Source organism: Ciconia boyciana, chromosome 13 (genome assembly GCF_034638445.1).
Source record: "Ciconia boyciana chromosome 13, ASM3463844v1, whole genome shotgun sequence".
Lineage (NCBI taxonomy): Eukaryota > Metazoa > Chordata > Aves > Ciconiiformes > Ciconiidae > Ciconia > Ciconia boyciana.
Window position 1 is genome coordinate 3,243,723 of NC_132946.1, and position 21,221 is coordinate 3,264,943.

Below are 21,221 nucleotides of genomic sequence, written 5' to 3' on the forward strand. Positions count from 1 at the left end.
TTCATCTTTGGCTGAGTTTCCAAGTAGAAAGCTCCATGCTTCTGGGTTGTGAACACCAACTGATGAATTCAGGGTGGGGTTTTTTGCCCATCTCCCAGTTATTAACGCAATCTGCCATAGCAAGGTTGAATGCTGCGATCGAGTCCCTGCTGCAAACCTCGTGCCAAAGCAGAGGAGGGAATAGAATAGAATAGAATAGAATAGAATAGAATAGAATAGAATAGAATAGAATAGAATAGAATATTTCAGTTGGAAAAGACCTACAACGATCATCTAGTCCAACTGCCTGACCGCTTCAGGGCTGACCAAAAGTTAAAGCATGTTATTAAGGACATTGTTCAAATGCCTCTTAAACACTGACAGGCTTGGGGCATCGACCACCTCTCTAGGAAGCTTGTGCCAGGGTTTGACCACCCTCTCGGTAAAGAAACGCTTCCTAATGTCCAGCCTAAACCCCCCCGGCACAGCTTTGAACCACTATGGCAGCTCGGACCCGGTGCTGCCCCCGGGACCCACCCGGGCTCCAAGCTCCCGCACTAGCACAGGGGTCCTTGCGCTCGGCGCAGGAGGGGTTAACCACGAGGCAGAGCCGCTTTCCTGGAAAATATTGACTTCCCAGCCGGCACACCGAGAGAGGGGGAGATTTCAGGGGAGAGACGCTTTTTTGTTTGTTTTTAAGACAAACACCCAAACCCCTCCCCAGCCGCCCACCGGCCTCCCGCTCCCGCACGGTCCCGGGGCCTCTCGGCCCGGGCGGAGGTGTGAGGACAGCCTCAGCCGAAAGAGTTAATGTGCGGGCAGGGCCGGGAATGTGTGAAGGCAGCATGTGACTGCAGGTGGGGCAGGGCGGAGCGATGAATCACTCTTTTGCTTTTCCTCTTTTCACTTCTTGCTGTTACCTGTCCAGGCCCGGCACTTCACGCTGGCAGGAGCCCGAAATAATCAGCCTGCCAGCCGGGGCGATGCACAAGAGGCTGACGGAGACATTCGCTGCCGCAAAACCCACTGGCTGACCCAGTTCTCCAGGAACGATAACCAGGGACGGCGTTTGAGCCGAGAAATCTTGTTTTCTCTGTCCTCTGTTAAGCCTTTTTTTGTTGTTCGTTTGCTTTCCACTTTTTATTTTATCTGGTATTACCATTGTCTCGAAAGAGCAGACGATGAGAAGAGCGTGGACCCGGAGGTAGAGGACCTTCCTGGCGGTGCACGTGCGCCCGGGGCCGTCTCTGCCCCGTCGCGCAGCCCCGGCCGTGGGAAGCTCCAGGTTTTCCTTGCCTGGAGCCCGCTCGCCGTGCAGAGCCGGGAGCAAGCAAGAAACCGAATCCTCCTCCCCAGTGGAGAAGAGCTCCGGCCTGGCAGGAGCCGGTGGAGAAGGGAGCGGCGTGTTTCCCCAGCTGTGCATTGAGCCGGGGAGGGCGAAGCAAAGCAAATCGTGTATTGAAAAGACTGGGGAATAATTAATTCCTTATTTATTGTCGGCATCCGGCGCTCGCTGATCATACAGAGCTCCCTTCGGAGACGGTACCAGCGTGCGTGGTCACCATGGCTTTCTCCCAGGTGCAGTGCCTGGACGACAGCCACGTCAACTGGAGGTCCAGCGAGTCCAAGCCCGAGTTCTTCTACAGCGAGGAGCAACGCCTGGCCCTGGAGGCACTGGCCTCCCGTGGCCCTGATGCCTTCTATGAGGTCCTGAAGAAGGAGAACATCAGGGACTTCCTCTCTGAGCTGGAGCTAAAGAAGATCCTGGACACGTTGGAGACGTACGACCCCGGCGCCGAGTTCATCCCGCGCCACGGCAGCAGCGCAGGGGAGAGCGAAGGCGATCGCAACAGCCAAGGGGACGAGCAGGACGTGGCCCCCTCCCTGGAGTACTGGCCCCAGAGGTCCGACCGCTCCATCCCCCAGCTGGACCTCGGCTGGCCCGAGACCATCGCCTACCGCGGGGTCACCCGTGCCACCGTCTACATGCAGCCACCCATCGAGGGGCAAGCGCACATCAAGGAGGTAGTGCGGAAGATGATCTGCCAGGCTCAGAAGGTGAGGTGTGCCGCGGGGACCGGGCAGGATTTGCCCCGGGCTGTTCTGCTGAGGGTAGATCCTAAAATTCTGCTCAGCCAGGTAATCCCCGTCCTGCTGGGAACTCTGCCCAAGCAAAGGCATCGGGGTCAAGTGCTGGGGTTTTTCCATGTTCATTCAGCGTAATCAATATTTGGGGATCAGATTTTGCTGAAGATGCTGTTAGCCTGGTCCAACGCTCCCTGGGAGCAATGTGACCCTTCCCGTGATCCGTACGGCGGCATCGTTAATCCTGGGGTCCCTACGGGGCTGTGGGGAAAACCACCGGGGAGAAAAATGGGTTGAGCTGCTTCCCAGCTGCAAGCCCACGGGCCCAGGCACCCCACGATCGTTATTCCCAGAGCCCTGTGTGACCGCATGCGGCAACACGCAGGAACTGGAGGAGCCAAACTCAGCCCCGGGGCAAAGCAGCCAAAGCCGCTGGTCTGGCACTCGCGTATATGAGGGTCAAGCTTGGCCTGAGGTAGCCACAGTGCTCCGAGCCTCGTCCGGGCTTTAAGAGGAAAACGATGAGCTGATATGCAGGACAAGGCTGGGGAGATGCCAAGGGGTAGCACGGCTAATGGCAGCCCCCCCTCTTTGGGGTTGGGATTTGGGTTGAGGCTTGTCCTCCCCGTGGCATCAAACCAAGGAGCAGGGAGTTGGGGCGGATGAGCGACGGGGTCAGGCTGGTGTCATGGGCAGGAGGACCAGGGAAGGAGGGAGATGACGGCATGCGTTGAACGCCAGCGGTGGTGGGCAGAGGTTGCTGGTATTTCCCGGTGTCCCAGCTGGGAAGCGCGGGAGGGGTCGGTACCTGCTGGTTTCGTGGTGTTGCTGGTTGAAGCCCTTTTAGCTCTGTGCATCCGCTCCCTTGAGGAATCCAGCTCTGAGGGAGGAGCATCCCAACCTCAGAGATGCTCCAGCAGGAAAACAAGGGAGACTGCCCAGGTGGCTGCGGAGCAGGGGGAGGCAGGCTGGGATGCGTCAGGTCTACCTGGCTCTGGAGACCCCCATGCTGGGACCAGGGACAGTGCTGGGGTTCGCAGACCCTGGCAGAAGAGAGGGAAGCCTGGTGGCATGCAGCCGTCAGAGCCTCTCCAGGACCAGAGGGCCGGGGGTCTGAGCACGAAAAGCCCCGGCTCAGGCAGGAAAACTGATCTCCCAACGCGTCCGAGCCAGCTGGCTCACAGGGACGGCTGATGCCGGGGATCGGGGCTGCCCCGCTGCCGATGGGAGCCGTCTCTGGCCACTGTCACCTTGCAAAAGTCGAGGTGACCTGTCCTTACCTGTGACATTTTCCCCACCAAAGGGCTTTGCAGTGAGAGCAGAGGGAAGGGAGGGCTGAAATCCCATGGGATGGAGGATGGGGAGAACTCCCCGGCTACAAATCATGTCTCATCTATGTCTCATCTTTGGGTCTTTCCAGCTGCGTCTCACCTGGGCTTGCAGCTCCTGCCTAGCTTTGCCTACTCACCACTTCCCACTTGCCCCCAGACAAACGGCATCTCCTGAGTCATCCTACCACCCTCCTGCTCAGCAGAGCTGGGCGGTTGAGTCAGGCATCTGCCAGGCCCTGCTGCCTGCACCGTCCCCACCTCTCTTGGAGCCTCTCCAAGCCGCAGGGACGTGGCCACAGTTGATGCTGCCGCACTTGTCACTGGTACCTTGAAGTCCCATGAACGGGGCTGGGCTCTGCCTCCTGGTCCGGTTGGCACCCGCGGGTGGGATGAGATGTGGTGACACCACCGGTGACATGCAGGAGCCTGCTTGGAGCCTATGGCCCCCCAGGAAACGTAGAGATGGGCGCGTGCTTCAAACCTGCAGCCTCCAGGGTCTGGGGTTGGCAGGAGTTACAGGGTCTGACAAGTGGGGCTCTTCCAGAGGTCTCCCACCCCATATACGAGGACCGCAGTTACTGCAGCTGAACCTGCTATCATGCAGTTGAGCCCGGGTGACCGCTGGTGTGGGTGCTCCGAAGCGTGGGGACGCTGGGCTAGACCACCCTCCTCTGCACCCACACATTTCAGCTGAGGCTTAAGGTCTTCACGGCAGCTCGGAGGTGAAAAGGTTTGGCTGAGAAAGCCGAGAGCGGACAGAGGGACGGTCTGGCTGCCGCTCCATCAGATGTCACGTAGGCTGGCCACGTGCCCCGTCCTTCCTGCAGCATCCCTTGGGCCACCCCTGTGGAGATCCCTGCCGAATTGTCCCATCCCACCGGGTAATGGCAGTGCTCTGCATCTGCCTGCGAAAGAGCACGGGCTTGGGAGAGCTTCAGTATTGCATGCCAGAGGATGCACCTTGCTCCAGCCGCTGTCAAAGATACTTGGTCCGCAATGCTCTCGGATGCCAAACACCAAACACCGCCACGTGGGTTGCTGTCTCATGGACAGAAGAGCAAAGTTCGCCCAACAGACAGCCTGGCCGAGGAAAGTTCAGAGCCCAAGCGAGCGCTGCTGACGCTGGGTAGGCTCACGGCAGCTCAAAGCTGGGGCGAGGGAGCCAAGAGCTGAGATTTGAGGCCCCTTTGATGGTGCAGGTGAACCTACGTGCTTGCAGGAAGAAGGCCAAACGCTGCTGAGTTCAGAGCCTCTGCTTTGCTCTGCAGAGAGGCAAACCCAGGCAAGCTGGAGCAGGGGATGCAAATGATTCCCTCCTCTTTCTGGGAATAAACAGGAGAGAAGAGAGGCAGGATCCTGTGGCCACGTCCCTGCTCTCCCAGCAAATCCCCATCTTTGTCGCCAATGAACGGAGGTGCCAATGCAGCACCGGGCTTCACCCTGGAGACCTTCACCAGGTCCAGCCGTGGCATGGCCATCCCTCCCTTGATGCGGATCCCCTTGGGCTGCAAAGCTCACAGGATGGGTAGGGAGGAAGATCTCTCTCCTCCTCTCTTCTTCTCTAGATTTTGGCTCTATCTGACCAGAAACCAGAGCAGGCTGAAAACACTGACCTTGGCCAAAAGCCACCAGAGACAGCAGTGAGTCTGACCTCCTCTCTGCACTTGAGGTTCCAGGTTGGGATTGTGGTGATATAATTGCCCTGAGCAACTTCCAGCAAAGGTTGGGAGGGCCTATTAATTACTGTTTACAAAACCTTCTGCCATTCCTGGATGAAAGGGTTGACGGGGGGAGCAATTATTAATGTTACTTGTCCCACCTCTCCCTCATCCCAACATGCTTCCTCTAATTGTGCCTTGGTGCCTGCCTAATTTATTAAATGCCCACGTGGTGTGCCCCAAAAGTCATTATCTGATGATTCAGAATGAGCTAATAAAGAGCTGTAATTTCCTCTATAAAACATGATCCTGCAGTTTATGTGCTCATCAAAGCCGTTCAGAAGGATCCCAACATCATTTGCCCAGGGTCCGAGGGGACGCGAAGCTCACCGCTCCTCGGGGTGTCGGGACCCGGCACCTGCACATCCGCTGCATCCAATGGATCTTGGCAGCTCCTGGGGCCCTGGGAAGAAAAGCATCACCCGCTTGGGCGCTGGGAGCATCTGGCTGTAGATTTGAGGCTGGTCTTCTCCACACCCTCCAGATGAATGGCAAAGGGATGGCAAAGCTTCCTGGGATGACGCAGTGGCAAAGGGGCTTTGGGAAGAGGTGCGGCTCTCCTGCTGCCGGGGACCTCCCCGGCACCGAGCATGAGGGGCACTGAGCGCTGCCCTGGTAGAGGTGACGGGGACAAGGGTGCCAAGCTCGCTCCCCGCAGCAGGACGGTACGGCTTGCTCCAGACACTCCCATTCCCCGGGCTGGGAAGCAAATAGCACACAGGATTTCACTTCTCCGGAGCAGACAGACCTCCATTCTTTGCAGATTAAACCCTGTACCTGGGTTTGGCATAGACCCAGCTGGTCCCAGCCGAGGTTCAAGCGCAGGCAGCCCAGCAGCAGATTTCACCCCTGCGGTCCCTGGACAGTCACTGTGTTGGGAGCGCTGCCAGCACCGTCCTCACTCTCCTGGCCCATTTCGTGCTAGGGCAGAGCGCTGGCACGCTGGTGTGAGATCCCGGTGACAAATCGAGTCCAAGCCTGTCCTGCAGGCAGGACGCGGCAGGGAGGGAAGCAGAACCGCTGAGCGGCGACAGGATGCACCAGCCGAGCAGGAGGAATTGGGTTGAAAATGCGGGCAAGCGGGTGAGAGCCAGGCTGCCTCCCTGCTGTCCGAGCCAGCCGCCCTGGGTGACTGCCTGCAATGCGCTGCCTGCTCGCCATCCCCATGTGAGCGGTGCTTGGGACGTGGGACATCACCGTGTCCTGCCCGCGCCCCTGCAAAGCACCTTCCTGTCTTCAGAGCCAAGGCCTTGGGAATGCCAGGACTGCAGTGGGAAAATGCCCTTTTCCTCCCAGAATGAAGGCCAATACTATTCTCATCCCCATTTTATAAGCCCTCAACATTCCCCAGAGAAAATATGGCGCCCAGGCAAAGTGACATGACCATGGCTGCAGGGAGCATCGGTGTCAGAGATGGGAGCAAAACATCTGCCACCAAACCCACCTCCTCAAGCCGGGGAGATGCCGTCCCAGCTCAGGCGTCCCTCACCTGCGACTCGCAGCAGACAGCACAGCTCCTCCCCGATTACTTGCTGTAAATGGAAAAGCCAAGCCCTGAGATTTAAGAGTAGCTTTGAACCTGTCCCACTTTACATCGGCGAGACGAGCGCAGCCCTCGCTGGGCAGCCCATGCAAAGCAGGCACCCAGTTTTCTGCCTCAGTTTCCCCACCAGGACAACGAGGACGTGCAAAACACATGAGCTCATGCGCGAGGGAGTGAGGATTTATCCTTTCATGGCAAAGCCTGTTGAGAGGCTCTTGAGCGAGGATAAATGGGAATTCAGTTAAAATCGAGTGGCAGAGCTGTAACGTCCCCTCTCGCTCGGCTTGCTGGCACTTCCCGAAACACTTGTACGTGGCTGGGGTTGGGAGGTCGGGGCGGCATCGGACGTGCTGTGGGCTGGGGCTCCCCATATAGCCTCGCTCCTCGCCCCATTGCCTGCAGAAAAGGAAGGGAAGAGCTGGCAGTGTCATAACGCACGATCCTCTTCTTAATTAGAGCTCTCCACCTCCTGTGGCACAAAATTAATTAAAAGGCAGCTTGGTGCTTTGAGAGCCCTGGGCTGGACGTGCCTGAGTGTGCAAGCGCCCAGCACCATCCTGATCCTTTCCCTCCCAAGGGAGGAGCATCCCAGGGTCTCCCTGTGTCACCCCAAGGTGTGCACGCTCCCATGCTGGTGTCCTCCCCGGCTCAGCCATGCGCTGCAGCCAGTGGAGCCCTCCCGAAGGGCAGAAGTCCGAGAGGTGCAGGGGCTCAGAGCCATCACCCATCTCTCCGCAGCTCAGGGCACCTTCCAAAACAGCTGCAGAGATGGGGGCACCGATGGGTTTCCGAGCATGGGACGATGACACACGAGTGCCCCGATGACAAGCTGCTTTCCTGCGTGGCTGTTGCCACCCCGTGCGGGATGAGGGGAGGCAGACGTGGCTGCGCTGCCCTATTGCTACCCCGGAGATTGCACCAAGATGCTCAGCTGGGCTGCAGGCAGCTGCCTCCAGCCCCTTTGCCTGCACACGTCTCGTGCTGCACCGTTGCTGCTCACCGTTGTGTCATGGGTGATGCCATCTCCAGGAAAGCAAAATCTATGGGCGTGGAGTGAACTTTGGTGCTTAGGCAGCCATCCCAGCAAAATCCCAGCACGGCTGGACGCGGCACAGACGCATCTTCGTATCGCACGCAGGACTCGCCCTGGCCCCGCCACAGCAGCAAACGCCCTGGGTACAAAGGCAGCTCCAGCTTGCAAAGAACGGTGACGCTGCCATGTGCCAAACCCTACTGTCACTGCACGGGGTGCTGGCACCGTCACCCCGGCTCTGCTCCGCTTTCATACAGCCTGGGAGGAAGGAGGGATGCTCGCAGGGGGGTTGGGCAGCAGAAGCAGCACCCCAAGGGCTCCCAGGCATGCAAGGGCCAGCCAGCAAGACCAAGAGAGACATCAGCAGCACCGATGACAGAAACACCGCCTGCGCCCAGGCCCCTGCTCTGGCCTCACGGTGGAGAGCTGACCTTGAACCCAACCACGTCGCTGCTAGCAGCACCCTGGACTTGGAACAGCAACCGGTCGCAGGCACTGGGAGCTGCCAGCTCCCGGCTGCTTTCAAGCAACCTGGTCAGCTCACACCCAGGCCTGGTTTTTTAAAAGATATTAAAAGTCACTGCAACTCCTGAATGCTCCTCAGGGGTGTCTAGATACTTTCTACCAAGCTTAGAGTCACTTTTAGCTAGTTTTTATACTGTTTCTCTCAACACAAGCATGCATGAGATCCCCAGAGACAGCGGGGGGACTCCATCCCATGCAACGTGCCCTGGGACAGACAGACACGTCACTGCGTCGCAGGTTTCCCCTTCTGGTGCTCCGCGCAATGGGGCCGCAGGCAGTGCCGATAGAAAAGGGCCGCCAAACTTTTCAGCCAGAAACTGGACTTTGAAATGCGTGATGTTTGTTAAAGGCAAAAAAGTTAGATTCACCCTCAGAAACCAATTTTTGACAAGTATATTATACAACAGGCCACCACCGGAGACCAAAGCTCCCGTAGTGACAGCAGAGGAATGGGACTGGGGGCTCCTGCTTTCCGCCCTCGGGCTGGCCGGACCGGGGGGAGCCTGGGCTCCCCCACACCTAACCCCAACCTCCTAGAGAGAGAGGACGTTGCTTCGGCTTTCACCCAAGCACCAGCTACATCTTGGGGTTGTCACCCAGCCATGCTACCCAGACTCATCTCTCTTCTCCCCTCTCCAGGTCATCGCGGTGGTCATGGACATGTTCACCGATGTAGACATCTTCAAGGACCTCCTGGACGCGGGCTTCAAAAGGAAAGTGGGAGTCTACATCATTTTGGATGAGACCAACGTGAAGCACTTCCTCCAGATGTGCGAACGAGCCCAGATGCACACCGGACACTTGAAGGTAAGGATGGCCTGAAGGGTCTGGGGCCGGGTGACCTCCTCCAACACAGGGACATAATCAGAGCTATCAGCCCTGCTCCCTCCTGCCTTGGGGAGATCACAACCCCCAAACTTTGGGCAGTGCTAGGTGAGTTTAGTCCATTTTTCCTGTAGCTAAGCCTGAAGGTGATGCCCAAATCCAGGAGCAGCAGGATGGAAGGGAACGGATGAGAGATGGGGACACGGATTTCCACCCAGCAAAGCTGGATGCAGAAAGCCCGGGGGGCTGCTGGTACCCAGCCAGAGCTGGCTTTGGGGCAGAGGGGTGTTCAGGGAGCTGCGGCCCCACAAGAGTAGGTACGGCTCAAGCAGGGCACTGCAAAGCCCCAGGCAAACCTACGTGCTCAGCTCCTCCTGGTGAACAAGCCGGCAAGAAGAAAGGCGCAAGAGGAAGGATGCTCTGCCAGGGCCGGATCCCTGCTGTCGCCAGCCCCATGCCTGCTCCTGCCTCAGGGGCAGGACTGGCAGGAGCAACCGCCGGCCGGTTCTCTCGCTTTCGGGCTTTTCCGCAAGTCAGAGGCTGGAATTAAAAAACTCGATTTTCCCCTTTTCTGGAGCCTCCGCCCCAGCACGGGGCCGGGAGTGGAGCAGGGAGGCACCCACGCCGCCTGCGGCCCTGGCAGCTGCCAAGGATGCCCTCACCACTCTTGCCTGCACCGGGCAGCCGTGACGCCGGCCCCGGCTGGCAGCACACCGGCGGGACAGATCTGCCCGCACACGCCACGTTCACCTGGCCCCGGAGGTGCTGGCAGCTGCGCGTGACGTTGCTCCGGTGCACGAATCCCGTTTGAAACGAGGGAAGGTGAAGCAGCACAAGGCATGCCCGGCAGCGCGGGGGCTCGGTCCCCAGCCCAAAGTGCCCCAAACCCCTTATACATCCCTGTGCGTGCAGAGAAAATCACCTTGAGCAGTGCTCGTGCAAAGGTGGAGGAAGACGAAGGGGCAGAGGAGAGGGTGGGGGGTTGTATCAGCCTCAAGAGCAGCAGCGGGAGCAGGGACCCTTGCTCCAGCCGCAGGAGAGAGTCCCGGGCTCTCTGCTGGGTGCAACGCTCCCATCACCAGCATTGGATGCAAACACGCCGGAGCAGCCCGGCAGTTTCACTTCGGGGCTTGCAAACACCCCTCTCCTGGCTGTACCTCACCCGCCAGCTGCAAGCCGCTCAGCCTCGCCTGTTGCTCGGCAGAAAGGCGATGTCTCTGCGCCTGACGTCACCCGGCCACATGCGCTGGCTGCCAAATGGCTGGCAGGGAGGCCCATGCCTGGGCAAGCTCGCCAAATTTGCTTACGGTGAGGGCGAACCCCCAGCTGGGCAGGAACACGCAGGAGCCACGACACCTTCATGCCAGGCTGGAGCGGGGCCGGGACACAGGGGAGACTCGGGGACCCCCACCCCAAGGAGCCGAAAGCACCGTTTGGCCGAGCCTTGTGCCTTCCCCGGCTGCTGACCCTCCTTAATTGCTGCTCACAACAATTAAAGCAGACTCAGCTGAGCTTTTACCCGCGTCCAAACTCCCTGGAGGGTCTGGTATCCTGCAGACTGCTGCTGCTCCGAGACCAGAAAAGCCAGAGCTGACGCACGCCAGTGTTTTAATACATTAGCAACCCGGTGGTAGGACTGGAAAAGCAGGAGAACATCTGCAGAGCTCGGCAAATGTCTAGAAGTTGGGATTTGCCACATATTGCAGCCAATTTGCTGGCATGGGATGCAGCAGGGCAGGAGGCTGTGAGGAAACTAGGGCAGTGTCTGGGAGCTGCTTCGTAAGCCAGGGGATGCTAACGAAAGGTACGTCGTTATCTCAGTGCCTTCCGTGCTTTGCAATTAGCAAGCCGGCTTGGGCAAGGCGGTCGCTTCCTTGAGCAACGATGAGTGCTTGGGGAGTGATTCACCCCATCCCGGGCTTGGCTGCCGGCCACAGCGCTGGGCGCTCGCTTGCTGCGCGCTCGTCTTGGGAGAGATTAAATAAACAGATCTTACTTAACAGCAGCGATACACGGGAGCGAGGAGGAAGGGAAAGGTAACCGGCACCTTGCTTCTGGGGAGCTTTTGTTCCCCTGGGTGTTACCTGAGAAAAACCCACGGCTACTTTGTGCCTTTGTACAAAAGTTTGGCTCCGAGCGGGAGAGAGCAACACCCTGGGAGAGCCCTGAGCCAGGGACACGGGCTGGCCATGGGCAGAGGACTCAGCCTTGGGTGCAAGCACTACCCAGCAGCAGGTCGGCATGCAGCCCGCGCACCACCGCTCTCCTGGCAGCCCCACGTGTCGGGACAGCACAGGACAGGGACAGGAATTGCCACCCCAACCTGTTTGCCAGCTAGCCCCCAGCACCCTCAGTGCTGCCCGCCGCCAGGCACTGGGCTGCTCAGCACCAGTTTCCCCCCCAGCCACACCAGGCAAAAAGGCAAACACTAGCAAAAAAAAAAAAATCAAATGCACCAAAAAAAAAAAAGAAGAAAAACTTCTGCACTCAGTGCATAAAACTTCCCTGGAAACTCAGCCAGGAGAGCCTTTGCTTTTGCATCACACTAAAAAACAGCGTTGAATCACCGTCCCTCCTGCCAGGCGCGTGGGAGTGGGGACCAGGGGTGCCCGAGTTCGGCTCGCACCCAGGCTTAGGGCTGCGCTGGGTTGTGGTCCACAGGGAGAGAGGAGACCCCAGGGAAGCAGATGAGGAATGCTAGAGGTGGGGAGGACAAATACTTCTGGTGCCTTTTTCTTTTCTTTTTTAAAAGCTTTTTTTTAAAAAAAACAACAACAACAACAAAACAACAACCATGGAGGGCATGACCTAGTGACGACACGGTGCCTTTAGCAATGGCATTACCAACATTCCGGCAGGAACAGGAGGAACGCAGGTGCTTTCGTAAGAAAATATTTTCTCCCCACCCAAGGGAGACCATTTGCAGTGAAAGATGCTATCTGCTCAGCTGCAAAAATGTGCTGGTGCCCTCCAGAGAAAAGCACAGAGGCATGAGCCAGACTGAAGATAAAAAACCATTTTCTCAGAGCCAGGGCTGCCCCTCCGTGCCTGGGCTCCCTGCTTGGGGGGACGCCCCACTCCCAGCCGCCTCCGCAGGGACACGCTGTGGGATGTGCCCTTTTGGCCCATGTCCCCAAGTTTCGTTTCCCAAGGGTGAAAAGATGTTGCCCCACTGTTTGGGGTTTTTTTTCCCCACTCACCCTTAAAAACAAGGGTAGATGCTCAGATTTAGGAGCGTAGCAAGGGGGGAGCCTGGTGGAGGACAAGCCCGCTGCTACCCGGTCCACGTGCGCTGTCCTGGGGTCACCACCTCCCCCTAAAGACCCTTCCTTGTACGTCTCCCGCTGGGGAGGAGGTGAAGATTCACCTCTCCCATGGTGGCATTTGCATAGATTGCAGGAGATGGAAAGTGTTTGGCAGCAGTATCACACGCTGCTCACCCACGGACACGGGCAGCGCCAGGTTCAAGAGGTAGAAAACACTGCCCAACACATGGGCAAAGCAGGAAATTCTTGAAGCCAAGTCCTCGGTTCGCTGCGTGGCCCTGGGCAAGTTATTTTATCTTCCCATCACCACGACCTCCTCTGAGCCAGCCATGAAGAGCATTTCCCAGTCCTCGGAGGGGCTGTGGAGCATCCGCAGGGGCATCGATGGAGGGGTGAAGGATGCTCTGAAGACCAGCCCTTTGCTCCTGCTCCTACTCACGCCTCTGCCTTTGCTTTACAGAACCTGCGAGTCCGGAGCACGGGGGGGACAGAGTTTTTCACGCGCTCGGCCACCAAGTTCAAAGGGGCTTTGGCCCAGAAGTTCATGTTTGTGGATGGGGACCGGGCCATGTGTGGATCCTACAGGTAATCAGTGGTATCTCCTCTTGCCCACCCCATAGAGCACTTGGTCAAAGGACCGACATGGACTAACGTGGTCCAGGTCCTGGTCCCTGCCCAGCCTTGGCCCTGGGACCACGTCCCAGACTCACCCCCCCACGAGACGATTTTGCAAGGCCAGTGTGAGATTTGGAGTGGGACCCAAGGGGCCCCCACCACCCCACGGCCAGGACTAGGACACCCTCCTTCTCGGAGGTGGTGGGATACACCATGTACTTCTGCCAGCGGACGTGATGAGCACAAGGAAGGACAAAAGCACCAAACTGCAGCCTGTCCTAGCTCTCATGTTGACCTCAGCTTTTCCAGTTAAACATTTCCTACCCAAAGTCTATTCCAATTTGTCCAAGTGAAAACTTGCTTTGGTAGAAGTAGCTCAGTCTCAATCAGCTTTTCAGCTCTAAAAGACAAGTTTCATAAATGTGGAACTGAAACATTTCCTACTTTCTGGCCACAACAAAAAACACATCCATTTATGAGTCGCTTTTTTTAACTAACCCAAACTGAGAAAGGAAAAGCAGCCAACACTAAAGTGAAAAACTAAGTGGCCCACAGCAAATACCTTTTATTTTTACTTCAAGTTCGGTGTGCTCAAGACTTCAACCCTTCTTTCCAATTTGGGATGAGAGCTTTTTTTCTTCGATCTCATTATTATTAATATTTACAGAAAGACCATGTCCCTGTTAACACCATCAATCCCCTGGGGAAAGCCAGGGCTGGGGAGAGGCGTGTTATTTATTGGAAACTCTCTGAGCGCTCGCTGATGTGTTTCTGTTCCAGCTTCACCTGGTCTGCAGCAAGGACGGACCGAAACGTCATCACGGTCCTCTCGGGGCAAGTAGTGGAGGCGTTCGACAAGCAGTTCCAGGAGCTGTACCTCATGTCCAAGGGGGTGAGCCTCAAGTCCATCTCCATGGGTGAAGAGCCCGAACCCGAGCCCGTAACGCTGCCCTCCGTTGTGCCAGTGACCCCTGCCAACGCCGTGGTGAAGAAGCTGATAAACCCTAAATATGCCCTGGTGAAGGCCAAGAGCACCGACCAGATTAGCAAGACTTCATCCGAGAACCGGGACAAAAACCAGAAGACAGACAACAAAGGCAAAGCCATGCCCGAGGGCCAAGCAGGCGACAGGCACGGCGACGTGGCAGACCTCTCCCTCCTCATCCACCCCGGCCTCCTGAATCTGGAGAAAGCCAACATGTTTGACTATCTGCCCACCTGGGTCGAGCCCGACCCCGAGCCCGGGAGCGAAGTCTTGGGTTACATCAATATTATTGACCCCAAGATAAAGAACGTGAAGCTTTCGCAGATGAACCGCATCAAAGTCTGCGATGTCTCCCAGGCCAGCGCCCAGCACCGGCAGATGCTGAAGAACAGGGAGATGGAGACCAAGAAAAACTTGGACCAAGAGCCATCTCTGGTGTCCCCCTGCCAAAAACAGGCCCCACAGACCCCCATGGAATCTCCTGCGGCCCCCGCTACCAGCCCCATCGAAGGCACCAGCTGGACAACGAAGCAAGCAGGAATGTTTGGCGCTTCACCGTTGGGCCACCGCTTGAAGCCACCAGAGGAGACATTGGAGGACATCAAGACCCCAGTTCCAAAGCCAAGGACCATCCCTGTTGGCATCCTTGTGACCAAAGTCATCACGCCCTGTGACAGCGGTGCTGCCCCAGAGGGCAACACACAACCACCGCCAGCCGACCACGCGGGTGTGAAGCAGGAATCAGAGGAGAACCCCAACAGAGCTTCAATGGAGACCTGCCTTCTCCAGCCAGACCGGCCGGTGGTGGGGCCACAGGAGGACAGAGGGCCTCCCTGCACCCACAATGGGCTGGGAGAAGAGGAGGAGGAGGAGGAAGAGGAGTACATCACTCTCAGCGACCAGGAGAGCTACTCCAGCAGCTCTGCTGACCACAGCTACCGCCGCTCCAACGCCTCCTCCATCTCAGACGAGTACTTCGAGGTGAGGGATCGCTACGGGCCGCTCCGGCGAACCAACTCGGACGTCACCCACAACGGGGAGATCCTGCCCATGCAGAGGAAGCTCAGCGACCCTCACATCAGCCGGGGAACCTTCCTCAGCCCCTTGGGGAGCCTCCCATCCCTGAAGCAGGTCCGCGCGGAGGACATCACGAAGAGGAGGAGCAACGCCATGGAGATTAGGTGTGTGCTGCCCCGCACCATCCTGGATGGCAACAGCTCCTACCCCAGCAGTGCCGCACAGGTAAGACTTTTTGCTATAACCTTCCCTATGTTTCTTCACCCTACAAAGGTTTCAAACCTGGAGGTGACCCAGCCAGCTCAGCCAAGGTGTGGTATCATCCCTAGCTTTGGTGTCGCATCATAGATGCTGAGATCAGACTCCCCATACAGGACAATAACGCCCTACACGTGGTGATGGTAGGAGTCACCCAAGAGGTTCTCTTGGTCAGGAAGGTGGTAGCCATGCCACAGCTCTTGGTGTCTGGGAGTGCAATGGGAATGGCTGGTAAAGAGGAGGTTTTTGGGAATTAAAGATTATTCAGTGGCATTGGGCTGTGGGATGGAGCCACTGGGCCAACAGGCTATCAGCAGTGGCATCATGCCCAGCCAGGGACAGACTGTGCATGCAGGCGTGTCCTTCTCAGGCTTGTTTTCTAGCTCCTTGCAAAGGTGATTAGCATCAAAGTAAAAGCACTCGGACACATAATTAGGCAGAGCAAGACAGCGGAGAAACAGGGACAGCAACCTCCGTGGGCGAGCATCGCAGTCAGCAGCTTCGTGGCTGATCCACAAGTGACGCCAGACCTTGTCACCCCACGGGGTGCACGCCAGCACCCCGCTGCAAGACCACGGGGTGCACGCCAGCATCCCTGCTGCTGGAGTATGGGGTGCACGCCAGCATCCCCGCTGCAGCAGGAGCATCACCCCATCCAGGCAGGAGGATGGCAGGGTCAATCCCCTATTTCCACCAAAGCGCTGCAGCCTCTTGCACCACTGCCAAGCATTTTGGTTTCTCGAGGCTCCCCACCCGCTGTTTTCGGGGCATTCAAACCCTCAGGGCTAAATCAGCAGCTGAAATCACTGAAGCCACCTGAGGTTACCCCAGCTGAGCATCTAATCTGTGTTTACAGGGAATTAAATTTACTAGCCCAGACTCCACTTGCTTCTCCCTTCCCAGCAAGGGACACAGAGCTCAGAGCAGGGTTTTAATCCTCGCACATCAAATATCCCCTCGCGCCCTGCAGAGCCGTGCAGGGCGAGGAGCACCGAGCCCTTTGATGCTCTGTGACCCAGGTCCTGGCTGCCACCTTGCTCGGCGTGGCCAGGTGGGTTGGTGTTCCTGCAATAACTTGTTCTGGCCCTTTGATGAAAGGTGGATAATCGAACTGCTGTCAGGGTTAGGAAAGCCAGCACTCAGCTGATGGAAGTGTGCAGAGAATAGTTTCTCCCATGTATAAAAATAATAAACCAAAGCAATCCTCGATTAACTCTGTAGAAACCTCGAATCCGAGAGCAATCACCATCAACCCCCACCAAACATTTTTATTCTGGGTCCACATTTCTTATGTGCTGGCCCGTAGCCCAGCATAGCCCAAAACACAGGCGGAGGCTCACTCGGGGCAAACATCATGTTTTCCATCGCATCGAGAACGCAGCACCCAAGTTATCCCTGGAGCATTGCCTTGCCTAAATATATGCAACCCTGTTCACACCCGGCCGCACAGTTAATAGAGTACAGTAGCGTTGGCTGATGCACGGCAGGCACAAGGAGAGCACCGGGGACACTCAGGTCCTCTCCTGTCCCTCTCCCTCCTGCAGACCCCCCAGGTTTCCAGACAAGCCCCCCTCCCATTCATCGCTTAGTGACAGGCAAGATACCCGTCCTGCCAGCTCTGCGTCCGCATGGCAGGGCCCTTACCTGGGTACAGGACCCTGCTGATCATCCCTGGCATGATGATAACAAACAAGGGCAGCATCTTCAGGTAGCTGGCCAAGATGGAGCCGGCCTTGGCGTGACTCAGGCTCTTGGCAGAGAGCGACCGCTGGACGATGACCTGTGGGAGAGCCGGGCCGGATGGCTGAGCAGCCACCACCACCACCTAGTCCACATCAGCCTCCTCCTTGCCAAACTGCATCCCAAGCATCCCCAAACGCTGGAGCCATTGGGCATCGGGCCCAAACGCAGCGTAGATGCGTACCCAACCCACAGGCTGGGTTTCTCTGCAGACCAGCAACGGGTTGGTGTTATGCCACAGCACCACAAAAGCCCAGTGCAACCACAGCAGCGTGTCCTCCTGCCAGTATCAACCATTCTCCACCACCATCCTCTCCCCTCTTGCCCCTTCTATTCAATCTCCTCCCCAAAGAGTGCCCACAATAAAAGGGACACCAAGTCCAGCCTCCTCCTACCACAACTCCACCACCCACACTGCTCAAACCATCACACCTCAAAGCTCTGGCCAAGCCATGTCCATCCGTGGTACAGCCAGCCCTTGGGCTTTGAGGCAATGTCTCTTGAATAGGCAACATCCGTAGGAAATGCTGGCTTTAAAAGAGCCCAGACTCTCCCCAAAGGCTTACAGAGAAGTGCTCAGCACCCAGCAGGATTTGGCTGCTCCAGAGCAAGCACTGGCTTATGCCACAGGGGGCAGGAGGGCCAGGTGCCGGTTCCTGGGGTGGGATGCTTGGGGAAGCTGTGGTTTAACTTCTGCCCAAGAGCCCGAGCATGTCAGGAGCTGCAGGACCCACCACGTGTGCACCACATCAGGTGCCTGATGACCTCGAAGGGAGAGGAGCTAAATCACCCTTAGTCCTCCCCACCTGAAGGCATCTCAGACCCTAGCACTGATTTTAAGCAATAAAGTTAAATCAATTTAGCATTACCTAAGCTAAATGGCTTTAATGCAGCCCTCCTGGTCAAAGCAGGAGGTGTCTGCCTGAGGACCAGAGAGGCCATGGGGATATTTGGACTAATGATTGAAGACCGAGACCACGCCAACAGCACGGTGGAGATGCAGTCCTGGCGGCACGGCGGAGGTCGCGGCAGAGGCAGGGCAGGTCGGTGCAGCCAGCTCTGCAGCCTCCCAGCCCCACCTCGTCCTGCCATCAGCACCTGCGCTCGCTAGATCCAATCTCGCCTGGGTACGTCTGTACGGGGTGCAATCACACCTCCAGATTGCGGCGCAGGCACACCCAAAGAGGAAGATAAATATCTGGTGACCACAGCCGTGCGTTAAGGCCTTACCCAGTCCAGAATAAAGATTAATGGTGCTCAGACCCAATCCAAACGTGTCTCTCAACCCAGCTAATCAGAGCCACCCCCGCAGTGGTGTTGCAGCTCACTATTGTCTCCTGATCCCACCTCCCCTCCCAACCCTCCATCCTTTCATCTAATCTTGGTAGCCACCTAATCGCACAGGTTGGGTCTGGATGACTGAATGCTCTTTGGGCCTGAAATGAGCACTTAGATGGTTAAGACAGGTGTTCAGGTTGCTGCTGGAGAAAAGGCATTGAGATGCTGCTGGCATCCTTGGTCCTGGATCTCCAGGCAGCAGTGACTTGGCTCGGGACTGCTCGGGCTGCTCGGGAAGTGGCTGCTGAGATGCTGCGATGTGCAAGGACAGTGCATTCCCAGAGCAAGAAATCAGACGAGCAGCAATAGTTAAGACTTGAGGCAGTTTTGAGCTGCCACCCGTCTCAGAAGAATTTGGGCAAGGGAGTACACCAAGTGGCAGAGGGATTTGTCCATGAGGACCAAGTCCGCGGCACAGACGTGTGAAGGGGTGTCCTTGCAGGGGAACAGCATCCTTACAACAGCAGTAGCTCATCTCTTTCTCTGCTCTTTAACAAATAGGGGACACACATCTACCGCTACCAACCCAGGAACTCCGCAGGCAGAGAACCAGGCAAGGAGGTCTCCTGCTCCCCGACGCACGAGAAACCCCCCGGGGCCACCAAATACAGAGGGGATGGAGCCGAACCCAAAAAGACCATTGCAGGCAGCCAGCCCTACTGGCAGAGCAAAGCCTTCAGCCCCAGCAAGCCCACGCGGCCCAGCCACCTCTCACCAAGCAACCCCAGAGCATCAAGCAAACGCTTAATCTCCCTGCCAGAAAGCCAGAAGACAACCGAGGAGATGAGGACACCCCTCGGCATCCCGCTCTCCAAACTGTCCCAGTCCAAGCACCTCAAGAACAGGGTTGCGGGAGCCCCGGGTGCTTCTATTGACTCCAAAAAGAAGCCTCCCGAGACCACCAGCCAGAAGGACCACTAGCCGCTGATTGAAGGTGGACTTCCAGGGCGAGAATGGTAGTAGAGCGTGCCTGGACCCCAGGCAACGCCATGTTACATGGGGCAGGGGAATCTTGTTTACATTTACCTGGTCGGTGCACCAGTACCACGTGGCCATGATAGACAGCCCGAAAGTCATCCCGGTCCAGGGCAGATCTCCAGAGACCGGGTCTCGGAAGAGGTGCATCGCATCCGCTCTGGGCAGGTGGCAGGTAGTGTTGGGAACAATCTTGGACGGCACGGCTTTTAAATAGGCCTCTTCCAGGTTGGGGTAACCTCCGATCTCATCAAAAGCTGGAAAGCATCATTGGGGGAGGCTGGTTAGAGTCGAGCAAAACCCAGTGGCCTGTGAGATCAGCTGGTAAAATGCTCGCCAACTCATTAACTCAGAAGTGCTGCCCAGAGAGGGAAGGCTCATTCGTGATCGTGTTTTCTTCTAGTTATTTAAGAGACTCTTCTATTAACATTTTGCACAGCAGGTCCCGTTACAGTCCGCCCTCCCTTCAGAGGGTGACCCACATCCTGGGACAAAGGCTCCTCAAGGGACCCACCTCTTTTGACCTTGTACTGTAAAAGCAACCTGTTTATTAAAGCTCCCTGGTCCCAGAGCAGGGGAAACTCACCTAGGACTATTAAAATGTAAGATTAGGTAGCCTTTGATTTGATATACTACAGCTCAAGGTGCCTTGGCATGAGTGTCCGGCCAAATGTTTTCTACCCCTCTAAGCGTTTCCCCAGCACCCCCCGTGCTGCTCCATCCCCAAACCTCCAGCAACCAGTGAAAAAAAAAAAAAAAAGAAAAAGAAAAAGAAAAAGAAAAAAAGACCCTCTTCACTGTATTTTTCCTAGGAAATGAGATCCAATGCTGGGCTGTAGCCTGAGCCCCGCTGAGGAGTACGTGCCACGAACAAGCCCTAGCAAGCGAGCCTCTGAGCCCTTGGCAGCTGCCTCGGTGCTCCTCCTGCCTGCACCGGGGCCGCCAGCCCCCGGCAGCAGCTGCCACCCGGCCCCGGGCTCTGCCCTGGCCCCCCACCGCCTCCCCGCTCCTGGGGGGCATGGGCTGAACGCTCCTTGCAGCTCCCCCGGTACCTCCAGCAGGAGAATTTTGGAGCCAGAGGCACCACTTTTCAGAGGAGGGAGGGAGGGGAGGCACCCGCCCCGCTCCCCCGCGTGCCATGGCCACCCATGCAGCGGCCATGGAGGAGATAAGCAGGGAGGTGCGTCGGCACCCACGTACCCACAGCAGCTGCTGATGCTCAGGAGAAAAGAGGAGGCTCTGGGGCCTCCATGGGTCTCACAGAGGGGAGACTCAAAGCAAGACCCATGAGCATCCCTTGGTGGATTTCCCCCCGTCTGGTCCAGCTGTCACATCCTGCATCCCTTCTGCCCCCGCCCATGGGCTGCGGTCCAGACCCCCAGCTCGGCCCCCCTCCTGAGAAGTCGTCCTCCTGCAGGACCATGCCCATGAGTGCTGCTGCCTTTAGACCGAGAGCAAATCCCTCAAGCATTGGGTGCTGGACACTGGGATCACCATCAAGTGCCAGCATGAGGAAATCCCAATTTCCAAGACACCCGTCCTGCTCCGTTGTCCCCTCCTGCCCTAGGACAGCTCTCTCCCTGCAGCCCTGCCATTTCCATAACCGACCTGCAGCCCCGTCCCCATCCCAGGGGCAACCCCCCTGACCTGAGGCTTTTGGGGAGTTCGCAAAGGGGCATCATCTACTGTGCCCCCCCCCCTTTGCAAACCGCCCCCCCATATTTCACGGGGAGTCAGCATTTATAAACTCCTGCTCTTGTGCAAGCAGCCCTGGCCCCCCTCCAGCGCTTGGTTTATCCAGGCACGGGCTACTCCCAAGCTTTGCATGGGCGTTGGGCACCAACAAAGGCTCCCCAGAGGCAGAGGGCGAGCGCTGAAAGCAGAGATTCACGCCCGGGGATGCAGGCCTGCTCCCTTCCCAAAGGTGTTCACGGGCAAGTCACGACACCTACGCCTGCTGAGATGGAAGAGCGAGGCAAAAACCTCAG

General features: G+C 57.4%; 2 protein-coding genes across 4 annotated transcripts in view; one reads left to right on the forward strand and one right to left on the reverse strand.

The window, feature by feature from the left end:
• SLC5A10 (solute carrier family 5 member 10) overlaps nucleotides 1-21,221 on the reverse strand; it is a 41,664-nt gene that overhangs the window by 7,328 nt on the left and 13,115 nt on the right. For all 3 annotated transcript variants that reach the window (XM_072877948.1, XM_072877949.1, XM_072877950.1), the window contains 2 exons: nucleotides 19,285-19,490; nucleotides 16,825-16,960 (listed from right to left, as the gene is read on the reverse strand). In XM_072877948.1, the coding sequence (XP_072734049.1) occupies nucleotides 16,825-16,960; nucleotides 19,285-19,490 (342 nt within the window). The remainder of the gene's footprint in view (nucleotides 1-16,824; nucleotides 16,961-19,284; nucleotides 19,491-21,221) is intronic.
• On the forward strand, nucleotides 1,543-19,409 carry FAM83G (family with sequence similarity 83 member G). Its single transcript, XM_072877946.1, has 5 exons — nucleotides 1,543-2,037; nucleotides 8,854-9,021; nucleotides 12,766-12,890; nucleotides 13,701-15,147; nucleotides 18,760-19,409. The coding sequence occupies exons 1-5, from the start codon at nucleotides 1,543-1,545 to the stop codon at nucleotides 19,177-19,179; spliced, it is 2,655 nt and encodes an 884-aa protein (XP_072734047.1). The 3' UTR covers nucleotides 19,180-19,409.

What these genes read in the sequence shown, in the direction of transcription:
- FAM83G (XM_072877946.1), top strand. Translation starts at nt 1,543, where the DNA reads ATGGCTTTCTCCCAGGTGCAGTGCCTGGACGACAGCCACGTCAACTGG. An exon ending in TGATCTGCCAGGCTCAGAAG is followed by an intron (nt 2,038 to 8,853) that starts GTGAGGTGTGCC and finishes TCCCCTCTCCAG; the next exon opens with GTCATCGCGGTGGTCATGGA. An exon ending in ACCCCAGCAGTGCCGCACAG is followed by an intron (nt 15,148 to 18,759) that starts GTAAGACTTTTT and finishes TTTAACAAATAG; the next exon opens with GGGACACACATCTACCGCTA.